The sequence below is a fragment of the Rhinolophus hipposideros genome (genome assembly GCF_964194185.1).
Source record: "Rhinolophus hipposideros genome assembly, chromosome: 16".
NCBI classification, from domain to species: domain Eukaryota; kingdom Metazoa; phylum Chordata; class Mammalia; order Chiroptera; family Rhinolophidae; genus Rhinolophus; species Rhinolophus hipposideros.
Window position 1 is genome coordinate 60,225,856 of NC_138062.1, and position 14,266 is coordinate 60,240,121.

Consider the following 14,266-nt stretch of genomic DNA (forward strand, 5'->3'; position numbering starts at 1 on the left):
TCTATGCTGAAAGAAGGCTTAACAAAGAGAAAAAAACAACAGCAATAACATATCTATGGAGCAAGTAACTCATACACATAACTCTCTGCTTTTCGTACAGAACTAGCTGACGTACAAGTATCGCCCTGCAAATACTCCCTTTGCATTCTGTGTCACACGTGTGTGCGGTGGTTCCTTCTCCAGAAACCTTTTCTTACCTCGCAGTTGTTTTGTTTTCTGGGTTGTTTTTAACTGAGGAAGAACACGCTCGTCTGTCAGAGGGAACACCGCAGATGTTGCCGGTTTCCCAAACTCTGGGTGGGGCCTATCCTCTCCTTCCCACCGCCACGTCCACCAGGCTCAGGGGCTGGAGAGGCGGCTTGTTCTTGCTCAAAGTCAGCAGTCACAAATGAAAATGTTTTTTTCAATTAAGGGAAAAAACAGCTGTACCTTTGTATCCGCCAGGAGCGGCTGCATCACCACCTGTTCTCTCCTTTGCTGCTAATGACAATATGACTTTACTACTCGAGAACTATTTTTTTGTAATTAATGTTCGCTTTCTTGTTTATAAATGCCTGATTTAAAAAGAAAAAAAAAAGAACCCGTGAGGAACATTTAAATAACGACAGGATCCGCCCCTGCACTTGCACAACCTTACCTCACTCGCCTCACCCTAGACCAGGACCTGGAATGAGTAAAAGAACTAATGAATGAAGAGCAGACTGCGCCTGAAAACCAAAGCTAGAACCCAGAGCCCGGGCCACGCCTACCCCGCTAGGAACCGCCCACAACAGTCTGGCCCCGCCCGACTGTATCAGCCACACCCACCACAGCCCCGCCTCTTCTGATCCGCGAGCCAGCCCCGCTACCAATCCCCGCTCCCAATCCCGGACCACCCGCCAAGCACAACGCAGCCCGGGCCAGCCCAGGCTCAGCCCCGCCCACAAGCCAGGCCCCGCCCCTAAGCCCGGCCCTGCCCCATCAGCAATCCAACTCCGCCCCCAGAATCCTGGTCCGGGTCCCCAGTCGCTCCGGTGCCCGAGCGAGGACCCCAGCCCCTTCGGCTTCCGCGAGCGCCTGACGTCACTTCCGGGGCGGTGGCGGGAGAGAGGCTCACTTCCGCTAGCGGGGGAGCGGCAGCTGCGGCGCAGAAGGCCGAGCTGAGGCTCGGGGGCCTTGACCGACGCACCGGCGGGCGGCCGGAAGCCATGGAGCGCGGCCCCGGGGCCGGGGTGCGCAAGCTGAGGCGGTGAGTGCCGGACAGGAGCGGGCGCGGCGGCGCGGGTGGGCCTGAGTGCCTCCGTCGCCGTTTGGGGAGCAGGGCCGGGCGGTGAGGCCGGGGCAGCCGGGTCGGACGCCCCCGAAATCCCGCACTCCCGGGGCATTCGTGTTCCCGGCCGGAGGGCCCCCCAGACCAGGGGCAGGAACCGCGAGCCAGCACCTCCGACTCTAGCAGGGCCCTGTCCCCCCTCCATTCAGCCTTCCGACGAGGGGTGGGCGACCACCCGCCCGGGACGCTACCTGCTCCGTCCGGGACTGCGCCGTCCGAGCCGCGGACTCTGCCCCTACCCCTGAATCGGCCCCCGGCCCAATCCTCGGCCCTGCCGCAGCAGCCCGTCTCCGAGCCCTGCCTTCTGAACGTTTCCCAGACGCGTCTGCCATCCGCAGGCTGTCCGGCCCAGGACTCCAGGGCTCCCGGTTTCCCCCAGGATGAAATCCAATTTCTGCAGCAGGGCTCACGGGCGTGACCCGATCCCGGCTCCCTCTGGGAGTCCTCTGTAAGCTTCTTCCTCCGGTGTCCTCTCTAACCCGGACCCGCAGTTCCTGGAACGGGCTGTCACTTCTGGGGTTTTGCCCATGCTCTCCCCTCTGCTTGTCCCTTGTCACCTGGCCATTTTCTTTGCAGCTTTCAGACTGCACCTTTTTCCAGGCAGCTTTCCCACCCTGACTGGCTGGGTGAGCTTCCGTCACGGTCCTTCGTATTTAGGTCGTCCTACAGTATTGCAATTGCTTGGTTCCTCGTTCGTCCTCAGAACACCCGCCAGCCTGCACAGGGCCTGGCAGCAGGGTGCCCAGTATGTGCTTGTGGGCAGAATTGCTGGGGCTCTGGGTGTGTACCCAGTGAGAGGCACTTGGATGTGCACGGCCCAGTTTGAGGCCTGGCTCTTGGGGCACATGTGTGTGACACCCATAAATAACTTGCGGGAGGTCACAGATGCGGGTGTCTCGAGAAGAGACTGTCCACCTTCCCTGTCTAACCTGGCAGACTCTGTAGCCTCTCCCTTTCTTTTTTGACCCTTGTTATTTGCCCATTCGTTCAGCCGGTGTTTATTGAGCAAAACCAGATACTGTGTTTACCCGAAAATAAGACCTAGAAATAAGACGGGGTCTTATATTAATTTTTGCTCCAAAAGACACATTAGAGCTGATTGTTCGGCTAGGTCTTATTTTGGGGAAACACGGTAGTGGCCCTGCCATCATGGAGTTTCTCTTTAGTCAGAACCTGGAACCCACGAGAGCACGGTGGGCCTGGGGGTGGGGGGACCTGACCCGGCTTGGAAGGCCTCTCTGAGGGCATTGGACATCAGATCTGAATGGTGAACAGGACAAGGGCAAGGCCTGTCTAGTGAAATTGGGGAGGGGTCCCCAGGAGGGGAACTATCTGAGTTCTGGCTCTGAGGCAGGAGTGGGCAGTGTGGCTTGTTTGGGGAGAATGAGGGGGTGTGGGGTACCAGATGAGTGAGGCTGGGGAGGCTGCCCCAGCCACTGCCAACCTGGCAGGCTGTGACAAGGGATTTGATCTCTATCCTGAAAATAGTGGGAGGCCACTGGGACACCCCAAAAGGGAGGTGGCGATCAGATTTGTGTTGTGAAAAGATCCTTCAGCTGCTGGCGGGGAAATGGCCTGGGGCGAGGTGATAGTGGCCGAGTGGGGACCAGCAAGGAAGGAGACTGCTGAAGCAGTGCAGGTGAAAGGTGACAGGCGCAGACCAGGTGGCAGTTCCAGCAAGAGAGGAAGAGTCAGCAGGCTCTGCTGATGGGTGGGTCTGAGGTGGGGGGAGGAGTCAAGGACAACATCAGGATTTCTGGCTTGCTCATGGGGCTCGGCCACCTCGTTGTGCCCTTCGTCCTCTAGGTGGCTGGGGGCCTCCTACCTGCGCGCTGGCCAGGCCTTCCTGCCAAAGCCAGCCTTCATTGTGTCCCCAAACACCAGGCCCTCCAGGACCCCTGTGCACCAGCAGAGCGTCACCTGTTGGGGCTGGACCCCTTTGAGAATATGTAGGTTGACATTTGGGGATAATTCTCTCCTGGGAACTGTGGGGTGTTGAGCACCATCTGTGGTCTCCACCCTCTCAATGCCAGGAGCTCCCTTCCCCAATCCTCACAACCGAAAATACCTCCAGTTGTTGGCAAGTGTCCCTGGGGGGCAAACTCATTGTATCTGAGAACCAGTGTTCTCCCCTCTGTAAAATACTTGCACGTAAAGTGTGTGTCCTGCTTGGGAGTTCGGGGACTCCTGGAAGCCATCCATGTCCGTCCACCCCCAACCTTGGCTTTGGCAGCTTTCACATTCCCCCCATGTGCCCCTTATCCAGGTGACTGTGGGATGTGGCTCTCTCCAGCCCTCGGTCCCAGGTCACAGGTCCAGTCACAAGTCCAGAGGGAGCAGATATATTTCTGGGCCTCAGACTGCTCTGACCTGTTCTGAAGCTGAATGTTCCTGGCCCAGTGGTTTTCAGACACTGGCCCCAAAACTCAACGTACCAAGGTGCTTTACTGCTAGAATCGAGCGGTGTGTGTCTCCCCCTTGGTCCAGTCTGTAGGGAACGTGTAGTAAGTGGGCAGGTTTTCTCAAACCTCAGTTCTCCTAGTTTCTTCGTTGGCAGCTCTGTATACACTGTAGTTGCTTTAGCACTTTAGCTGTAGTCTATGTCATGCAGCGTTTCACGACGCTCTGAAGGAAGGAAGAGCATTTGAGCTCCTACTCTGAGCCATGCCCCACCCCCCTTACTCTCATCTCATTTACTCCCTCCCCCTTGAGGTGAGTGGTATCTGCATGGATGGATGAGGAAACTGAGGCCCCGGCAGGGTAAGCGACTTGCCCAAGGTCTCAGACCCCTAAGTTGGCAGAGCTGGAGGATCGCCTGTGACACCTCCCCCTCCAAGCAGCCTGGCCCCCAGCACAGGGGAGAGCCATTGTCTAGCCCATAGGCCTCTAAGCCTGAGATGTATCCTGCTTTTGTTCCCAGAGCCTTTGTTTGTTTTCCTCTGCCTGGGCTCCTCTGTCTCTGGACATCACAGCCCTGCCATGGGTCTGGCCCCTGGGAGCATGCCCTTGGTTCCCTCCAGTCAGCGGTCTGTCCTTACCTCGGTTGCTCTGTGTTACTTGGGGTTGTAGGATGGGTCCTTGAAGGATAGCACAGAGATGGGCTGGCAGGAGAGTTTGGGCCCGCCCTGTGGACACCGGCATGGGGGAGTGAGAGTGTTTCCCGGGGCCCGGAGCAGGGGCCGTGTGGGGGAGAGTGGGTGGGCCAGGGGTCTGTTCTACCAGCACAGCTAGCAGGCCATGCTCAGGGTGATGAATGGATTTAAGTGACTGCATGGTGAGGAAGGGCTGTAGCAGCAGGGCTAGGTCAGCTTTGGGTCCCACAGATGTCACTTGGGAGGTGCTTGGTCCCCTCAGGGACCAGGCTGGGTTTGCAGGTCCATGGGGGTGGAAGGTGGAGCAGTTTGAGCAGAAAAGGGTGCGGGGGGCCGTGGGGAAGGCTAAGAGGCTCAGTATAGGCGAGAGTGGGTCCCGGACTCCGGTGGTGCTCGGGGACCCACATCTTGCTGTTCCCTGCAGGGCTTTTCGGTGTGCCACATGGAGACGCGCGGTGGCAAGGCTCCCAAGGGCTCGGCTTGGACCACGATGGGGCTGGGCAGCGGCCTCCTAACGGGGCTCTCATCTGGGGTGGTGGCTGGGGGTCGCCCTCCCCCCCGCCCGTGTCTTGGAGCACCCCTCCCCCTCCCTTGCCGAGCGACGCCCACCCTGGTGCCCAGTGCCCGCCATGAACGGCCTGTCGGTGACCGAGCTCTGCTGTCTGTTTTGCTGCCCACCCTGCCCCGGCCGCATTGCCGCCAAGCTCGCCTTCTTGCCGCCAGAGCCCACCTACTCGCTGGTGCCCGAGCCCGAGGCGGGGCCTGGCGGGGCTGGGGCTGCCCCCTCAGGGACCCTGCGGGCCTCCGCGGGCACCCCGGGGCGCTGGAAGCTCCACCTGATGGAGCGCGCTGACTTCCAGTACAGCCAGCGCGAGCTGGACACTGTGGAGGTCTTCCTGACCAAGAGCAGCCGGGGCAACCGCATTGCCTGTATGTACGTACGCTGCGTGCCAGGAGCCAGGTGAGCCTCTCAGACATGACCCAGACCCACCCTGGCTGGGGGGAGGGCCCTGGGAGTGCCAGAGCTGGGTGGAGACCACCGGGTGATGCCGCTGTCTGGGGATGCTTCTTGACAAGGGGCGGCAGACCAGAGCCACCAAGGGCTGGCCTCACTCTGCCCACAGCTGCTGCCCAGCTGCTCTGGGCCCTTACTGGTGGTCGCCCTTTCATGTGCAGCTATAAGGGGCCCTCTCAGCATCCCATCTTGAAGATGAGGACCCCAACACTCAGGGAAGTGGCTTTGAGGGGCTGTGTCACACCACCTGCTCGACAAGGAGCCACCTGCTTCAGGGTCTCCCGGGCGGTTAGTGGCCAGTGAGTTCTTGACCCCTGAGGCCAGCCAGTGGCTCAGGCCTAGTATGGCTCCCTGTTAACAGGCGCCTCAGGACCTGCCAGCAGAATTCGTCCCTGAGCCTAGGGGTGGGGCAGAGGCGCTGCCTTCCAGGTGCTTCTATCTCCAGGTCTAAGTCCAAAGGGCAAGCTAGGACTTTTCCCCTGGGCTGGCCTGGGCTGGGGGTGGGGTGGTGCTGGAAGCAGGAGACCAGGAGTCCATCAGCCGGCCCCAGCCTGGTGCCTGCTGGTAGCACGTCCTGGGCAGGTCCTGTTAGCGGTAGCCTGGCAGGGCCACCATGGGGTGCAAAGGCTAAAATCAGTGTCGTGGTCATTTTCTGCAGGAGGGGGGAACCTGCACCACTGCGATCGTGGGTTGGCTTCATTTGCTTGTGAGGCAGGTGCCAGCTGTCAGGAAGAGAGGGGACAAACAGCCCTGCCGGCGTAGACGCCACTATCTCATTCCCCAGGAAGGCTCTGAGTAGTAGTGCCATCCCCAGGCTGCTGGAGCCTCTCCACAGGGAACGCCTCGGAGGAAAAGGGTCCACCCCGTGCTGAGAATGTGACCCATAGTCCCAGTGGCCCCATTCATAGAGGGGAGGCCTGAAGCTCCGCTGGCGTTTCCCTGCCCGAGATCACACAGGCTGAAGGGGCTAGGCCCTTGGCTGCACAGGCCGCCCGCCAGTCCTGTACTGGGTGGGGCATGAGTAGCCCCTCCCTACCTTGCCCTTTGACCTGTGCCCCCTACCCCCAGGTACACAGTCCTCTTCTCCCACGGCAACGCCGTGGACCTGGGCCAGATGAGCAGCTTCTACATTGGCCTGGGCTCACGGATCAACTGCAACATCTTCTCCTACGACTACTCGGGCTACGGCGTCAGCTCGGGCAGGCCCTCTGAGAAGAACCTCTACGCTGACATTGACGCCGCCTGGCAGGCTCTGCGCACCCGGTGAGCTGTGTGCCAGGGGAACGGTCAGCTGAGAGCGTCCCCTCCAAGGGGACCAGACCCCCTGAAACTGGGTGGGTTGGAAGGTGCCCACCAAAAACTCGGGCTGGCCTACCTATGGAGGGACGAAGTGCCCACTAGATCCCAGTGGGTGGCCCTGCGGGAGAGGGAGCCGTCAGCAGCCCACTAGCCAGAAGGTGAGGCCTGACCCATGTTCCCTCAGCATGGTGACGCATGCTTGGTGTGCAGGGAGGCGTGGTGGGCAGTCTCCAAACCTCCTGGGGCTGGGGCAGGCATGGGATGGGGCTGTCTTCAGGGGAATGGACGCTTCTCTGGGAGGCAGCAGTGGGCAGAGGACCTGGGCCCAGGAGGGGGCTGTAAGGCTTGTATGAATGGACTTTGGGAGCCCCAAAGCCGAGGAAGCACTTGGGGTGCAGGGCAGGACTGAGTTGCTGTATTGTGGTCTGGGGGCGGGCCCATGAGGCAATTGTGGCTGTGGAACTTGGCCTCATCCTGGGCGCACTGGATGAGGCCTCTGGGCCTAGAGGATTCTGGAGAGTTGTGTTGGGCAGCTTGGTGCCCAGCACAGCTCTACTGGCTGATGGAAGGTCCCCAAGCAGAGGACACACCCACACCTCCCTGGACTCACACCGCTCTGGTCACCCACATGCTGGGCAGGTGACTCCCGCCCTAATGCTTGCTACTGAAGCACATTCGCTCTGTCTCTGAGCCAGCGTTTGCAGTGTGCGGCCCTGCACGTGCACTGCTCTAGAAGTGACCCCTGCCCTCCTGGAGGTGGTGCCCTGCCTGCTGACTGTTGGGGGCTGTGCCACCTCGGCCCTGCCTAGCTGACCTGCCTGACCCATTCCTTCAGAGACCAAAATCAGCCTGCCCTGGGGAGATAGAGCCCGGGTTGCCACAGTGATGCACCAGGCAGTCCCTGCAGCAGGTCCTGGGAATGGGGTCCCCTGGCACCACCCTGGCACCAGGGACCCATCTGGGTAGTGTGGTGCAGGTATGTGCTTACCATCGGTTGCCTCAACCCTTCCTGCCATCCCTGTTGGCTGATGTCACTGGCAGAATCATACCCCACTGTGGGATGAGGGCTCTGGTTTCTGTCCGTCCTCCATCTGTCCTGCTGCTAGCATTGACTTCCAGAGACCTGATCTCTCAGCCCCAGCAACTGAGAGGCAGCAGGAGGACGGGAGGCTTGGGCCTAAGTACCTGGGGCTTGGGAGGCCTGGAGAAGAGCTGCTCGCTCCATCTGGCACCTGTCGCGTTTATCCAGGTGGAGATTTCCAGCGGCTGCCTGGAGTCCCTGCCTGGATCTGGGTGATAGGGCTGAGCTGGTGCTTAGCACAGAGGTGGCTGTGGCAGCCTGGGAGCAGTGGTCAGGGTGGTAGGCACAAGGTCAGGTGGCATCCCTGAGGCCTGGGGGCATGCAGTGGTTAACCTGGAGTGCTGTCGGGCCAGGGACAGGTGGGGATGCCCCTGGATGGACAGGGAGATGGAGTCTGGCTCCCCAGGTGTTCCCCAGGTAAGATGCACATCTGCCTTGGCCCCATCCACCAGGAAGAGGGGTGGCCTTTTGGGATCAGGGTATGCTGGAGGAGAGCCTTGGAGGCCTTCTGCATGGGGAGGTCGTGAGTGGGTCGCTGTGCTGGTGAGAACAGGCATGTAGGGGTGGTGGAGCTGGCTTGGGACGCTAGCGGAGGTGGCAGGGCGGGTGAAGAGGCTGGAGCCTGGAGGTGCGTGTTGGTACTGAGGAGGGAGGCCTAGGACCTGGCTACTGTGTAGGGAAGGTGACCAGAAAAGGATGTGGCGCCCAGCCACCTCCCAGCAGCAGCCACCATTCTGCTCACCTGTTGTACTAAGCACCAACTGGACATGGGGGACACAACTGCCTTTGATTCCCCACAACAAGGGGGATAGGTGAGAGGCTCAGGGACAAATACAGGCCCCCTCTCACTGCGACAGGAAGGGATATCTAATCTGGAACAGCAGGGACAAGAAAACCCCAAGCAGATTTTGGGTGTGGCCCTGGTCAAGTGTGTGTAGGGTTGGGGGCAAGTGGGGCGACCTAGAGGAGCAGGAGAGGCCCTGGGGCTAACTGTGGGGCCCTCATTAGGTGCACTCCTTATGCATGACCAGGTAGATCCTGTTGGAGAAACTAAGAGTAGAGCCTGGTGAGCTGGGGCTGTGGCCTGGCCAGCTGTCCTCACACCTGCCCAGCCTTGGCTGCCTACTACGTGAACCTGTGTTGGGGGAGGCCAAAGGAGGATCCCTCCACAGGCCCTATTTCCTGGAGGCTCTGTGCGGAGAACCAGGGAGGAGGGCAGGCGGTGGGAGGGGCATGTGCATCCTGGGGCCGCGGCTGACCCTGCCCCGCCGCCAGGTACGGCATCAGCCCGGACAGCATCGTCCTGTACGGGCAGAGCATCGGCACGGTGCCCACCGTGGACCTGGCCTCGCGCTACGAGTGTGCCGCCGTGGTGCTGCACTCCCCGCTCACCTCGGGCATGCGTGTCGCCTTCCCGGACACCAAGAAGACCTACTGCTTTGACGCGTTCCCCAAGTGAGCGCCGGGCGGGCCCGGGGGGGCGGGGCCTCGGCGGGGGAGGGCGCGGAGGCCTGACGCACCCCGCCCCGCAGCATCGAGAAGGTGTCCAAGATCACGTCGCCGGTGCTCATCATCCACGGCACGGAGGATGAAGTGATCGACTTCTCGCATGGGCTGGCACTCTACGAGCGCTGTCCCAAGGCCGTGGAGCCGCTGTGGGTAGAGGGCGCCGGGCACAACGACATTGAGCTCTACAGCCAGTATCTGGAGCGCCTGCGCCGCTTCATCTCCCAGGAGCTGCCCAGCCAGCGCGCCTAGCCTAGCGGACAAGCTGCACCCGGAGCCGCGCCTGGAGGGACCTGAGCAATAAGGCGGCTCCCGGAGTCACCCGGGGCCGGGCAGGCCCAACTGCTGCATGTGAACCACCCCAGGCCCCCAGGCGGGCGAGGGGACGGGAACTGCCCTGGCTCAGGGGCTGTGGACGATGTACAAGCAAGCGACAGAGCCACGCTCTCCTTTCGTTTTGGAAGCAAAACAAAAAACCCGTGAAAACAAATTAAAGATTTAAAGTTTTACGGTTCCTCTTCTCTTGCATTCATTGCCCGTGTGTTTGTTCCCCTGGGCTCAGTGAGTTACAGAGCATACTGGGTTTGCCTCCAAACCTCCTGGAAAGTTCAGCACAAACGCAGATATCATCTAACTCCCTGCAGAAGAGGGGGTGGGGTTCAGGACCCATCCGGAGTGCTCCTTGAGACTAGTTGCCTGGGTGGCGATGGGGGTAGGGGGCGGGATGGGCAGCATTCCAACCCAGGGCCCCGCCTGCCTAGCTTGGGCACGCCTCCAGGGAAGGTGGGCTCCCTGTCCTGCAAACACAACCCTGGGGGATGGCCGAAGTGGGTTTGTGTTCTGCTTGCTCTGGGGCTGCAGGAGGCACCCTTCCGTTCCCATGATCGATAAGGGCGCTGCGCAATCGCTCCCGTGGTAGATAAGGACACTGCAAGCGTAGGCCTGCCCTTACTGTCCCGCCCGCCTTGCACAGAATGCTAAGCAGTCCACGAGGGTCCTGAGCGCCTGGGCCAGGCCTCTTCTTTCGCAAATGGGGAGGCTGAGGTCCGGGCTGAGGGCAATGGCAGGTCCGAAGGGTCTGTGGATTCTCCCCAGGAAAAGGAGCCACCGTGGGACTCGGCTCCCGCAACTCGCCTTGGGGTCTCGTGTTCGTCCGGATTGCCCTTGAGGGCCCGGGTCTCTGAACCCCAGCTAAGGCCCGGCGCACCACCAGGCCTAGAGTGCCCCCTGTGACCTCTAGAGGCAGAGCCCTAGAGCGGGGAACACCTAGGATACGGTCAGCCTGTTGTCCACCAGGGTCGGGCGGCGGCTCAGCCTGTGTCGCGGGGTCGGGCGGTGGCCGGGCCCAGCCCCGGAGGGCCTCGCGTCCCAGGTCCGAGGCCTCTGGCGCCCCTTTAAGAAGGGGCGGTGCTTCAATCTGGGGGCGGGAACGACGCTGAGGGGGCGCGGCCTTCGGGAGCTCGCGTCACTTTCGCTGCTAGGGCGGAAGTGGCGGTGGCGGACCGTGGAGGAGACTGCGGCGTCGCCGGTAAGTGGCGGTGGCTCGGGCTCCGCCCTGCCGGTCCCTGCCCTTCCCGCCGCTTCCGACGGTTCCCCGCCGTCCCCACGCGCATCGCCGTCCCCATGTGCAGAACGAGCTGCCGCGGGGGAGGGCCGCACACAGTCCAGCAATCCCCGCAGGTTTCAGTGTCGACACCTCGCAGGATCAGGTGGCGGTGGGTCGCTCCCCGTCAGTCCGGCCGAGTTTGGCCGCCGAGGACTTTGCTCCCCAGAATTTCTTGTTACTCACAATTGGGAATTGGCAGTTGGGTGCTCAGAGAGCTTAGAATAGCCTGCCAGGCGCTCAAAGAGTGGTACTGTTCTCACTGACGGGAGGTCCCGCGAGGTTCGCCCCTCCCACCGACCCCTCCCACTGCCGTTCATCCGGGCTTGCCCGAGTATGCTGGCCTCTTTGGGGTACCCCAGCCCTTGAGCCTATGGAGCCCCGTCCTGCCATGTCTCACACAGGAAAGTCCCCTGGCCTGGGAGTGGGCGGGGAAGCTGCTGGTGCCTTCGTCCCTCCTGAGTCCCACGGCCACTCTTGCTGATAATCTAGGGTCATTTTTTATACTACGGGATGTTTAGACGCAAAAGTGAATGTGAAATGTGTACTCACTAAAGCAGAGAACATCCGTGGTTCGAGCTTTCGGTTACCCTGCTCACCACAGGACATTTGCACTGACTGGCCTTTGTGTCTGACATGCCCTCACTACATCCTGGTCTCGTGCAGAAGCGCCTCAGCATGGCTAACGTTTTTTAACAGGTCCGACTGCCTCTCATTCTCTTGCTGCAGTATTTCTTCCCTGAAACACCACTCCCCACCCCCCACTGACCCCTCAGCCCTGTGCTCTGACCACTGGCGATGTACTTGTCACAGCATGTTTTCACCTCATCAGAATGGACGTTTACTGAGAGCCAGGGCCCTGCAAAACAGCAAGTTTAAAGCAACTGCTTACAACTGAACAAAAATGTTTTCAGGTACACAGTAAAAAATTCAGACTATAAAAGGGTGTCTGGTGAAAACTCAGTGTCCTTCCCACTTCTGACCTCCAAGACCCTGTTCCCCCTCCCGAGGCAGAGATAAACCAGTTTCTCGTGTATCAACAATCTTCATGTACATCTAACGTGTTTGTACAAAATGTAGCTCACTCTTCATGTGATCCCTCTAGGAGGGTGCTTGCTAAGTTCTGACAGATTGGATTCATTCGTGTTAATGGTTGTACCGTATTTTATTAGTACGATAATTTATTTGTACTGTTCACTGTTGGATGAAATTTAGGTTATTTCATCTTTTGTAACAAGGAATGTTGACTATCCTTGTACAAATGTCTCTAGCCAAGTAGGGATATTTCTGTTGGCTGAATTCCTTAGTGCAGAAGTGCTGGGTCAAAAGGCTTTCCATGGATCTCTAACTGGGTACGTGATCTCTTGACAGGTAGTACCACATTGCCCCCTCCCAACAAAGGAAGGGGCTGGTGTCCCCCATTTGCTTGATCTTGCAGAGATGGTAGGCGTAAAAGAGTGTTTTATTGTAGCTTTGTATTTCCTAGAAGTATAGTGGTTTTGTCAGATTTACTTTTTTGTGTCGGTCATTTCTACCACTAATACAATCATTTTGAAACTGGAAAGATCTATATGTATTATAAATATGCATATATTTAAAAGCTGCTTGTATTTCATATTCTTTGCCCATTTTTCTATTGGGTTGTTAGTGTTATTTTCTAGGTGCACTTTGCACGTTATGGAAATTAGCCCATTGTCTGTTAACTTTTATTTCCGATCTGTCATTTGTCTTTGACTCGATTGTGTTCTTTTTCTCTTTCAAATTTTATTTTTGCCAGGCATTTAACATTATTATTAGTTTTTTCATGTGTGGCTTCTGCATTGTCATGCTGAGAAATATTTTCTCTGCTTCAAGATTATATTTGATGTTTTCTTCTGGAAATACAGTGGTTTTTAAAATATATATTTACATTTTTTGGTGTAATTCTAGAAAGCACTTCTGGGAAGGACTGAGGTAGGAACCCAAACTCCTTTTTTCCAAATTGTTTGCCCCAACTCCATTTCCTGGCAAAGTCGTCTTTCCGCACTGGAGTGCCTTCTTTGTCGCATGACTACCTGGCCTGCGTCATCTGTTAGCCTGAGCCCCACTGTCTTCATCACTGAGGTCCAGAGACCATCTCCCCTCCTCCATGTTCCTTTTCCTTGTCAACCTCAGGCAGACTTATCCACTTCTCTTACCCTGGACTTTTTTACAGAAAGTGGGATTGCTTAGATTTATAGAGTAACTCGAGAGAAACCTGTCATCTTATAATGAATAGTTGATGTCTTGCACATACATATTCCACACAATGCTAGTTCCACAAGGCACTCCGTGATAGGAAGGGTTCTGAAAACTTAAGGGAGTGCATCCCACCCCAAATATTCACAGTGCATGGTGTTGACATTGGTGAAGCAGTGGCTTTTCTCAAGTTGATATGAACAGCGCCCTTTTTTCAGTAGCACTACACCCCTGCTTTTACCTCTGCCAGCCCATTGCACATAAGGAATAAACTGAGGCAGGACCTTGTGGACCACAGCTCCTTGGCCTGACCTGGCCTATGGGCTCTGCCTGTCTGCAGGGACTCGCCTCTCCACGTGGAGTGCCTGTGAGGGTCTTGCCCCGGGCCTCTTCTGTGGGCTCGGGGAACCACACAGAGACAGTGATGGGGAAGCCAGTGGTACATTCCAGGATGCGCCCCCCCTTCCTTTCCACTTGGTATGGTCCATGGGCCAGGCTGCCTGGGAGAAGGGCCAACTTTCAGTTCTCCATTTTGTGAGTTTTCCCGGACACGTGTATTCATACCCAGCAGCAGAGTTCTCTTGCTGCCCAGCAGGCGCCTGAGCATGCCCTCCCAACCCGGCAGGGCAGCACTCAGCTCCCCAGAACCTTTGGTCTTGTCTGACATACTTCATATGAGGCCTCCAGTGGGTGCCACTCCTCAGGAGACCAAGCACCCTGATCTAAGGTGTGGGTGCCCCCACAAGGCAGCACTTCTCTGCTTCACAGTCGGGGTGCAGGGTTGACCTGTTGGCTGTGGGATCCATCAGAAGGGGGCACTAGCCCAGAATCAGGACCCCCGCCCCCCTTACACTTCAGAGCTCCTGCCATGTTCCAGGTCGATCTTCGTGACAACCCTGGACCACCGGAGTCACTGTCCCCCCCTGTCCCCAGTTAATAGGTGAGACCGCTCAGGCCAAGCTGCCCCCCGAGAGCAAGCCCTGGGACCCCGTGTGTTTCCATAGCATGTGCAAGTGGCACTCGGAGGGGAAGGGGCCTGGCTGAGGTGACTGCTGAGAGCAGCTGAAGTGGGTGTTGTCTGAGGCCCAGCGCACTTAGCAGAGCACCCCCCACCTGTGTCAGAGGAGGAGGGCTTCCTGAAGAG

At 58.5% G+C, this 14,266-nt stretch overlaps 1 protein-coding gene across 1 annotated transcript; it reads left to right on the plus strand.

Moving 5' to 3' along the window:
* The first annotated feature begins 1,064 nt into the window (after positions 1-1,064).
* On the plus strand, positions 1,065-9,811 carry ABHD17A (abhydrolase domain containing 17A, depalmitoylase). Its single transcript, XM_081075562.1, has 5 exons — positions 1,065-1,228; positions 4,826-5,362; positions 6,485-6,679; positions 9,072-9,251; positions 9,329-9,811. Exons 2-5 carry the CDS (start codon positions 5,031-5,033, stop codon positions 9,552-9,554), a joined length of 933 nt encoding a protein of 310 aa, XP_080931688.1. The 5' UTR covers positions 1,065-1,228; positions 4,826-5,030; the 3' UTR covers positions 9,555-9,811.
* Positions 9,812-14,266: the final 4,455 nt, after the last annotated feature.

Bases quoted from the DNA above. Each gene is read 5' to 3' on its own strand.
- ABHD17A (XM_081075562.1), top strand. From the start codon at position 5,031: ATGAACGGCCTGTCGGTGACCGAGCTCTGCTGTCTGTTTTGCTGCCCA. The intron at 6,680-9,071 runs GTGAGCTGTGTG...CCCCGCCGCCAG, and splicing joins TGGCAGGCTCTGCGCACCCG to GTACGGCATCAGCCCGGACA. The intron at 9,252-9,328 runs GTGAGCGCCGGG...CCCGCCCCGCAG, and splicing joins TGCTTTGACGCGTTCCCCAA to CATCGAGAAGGTGTCCAAGA.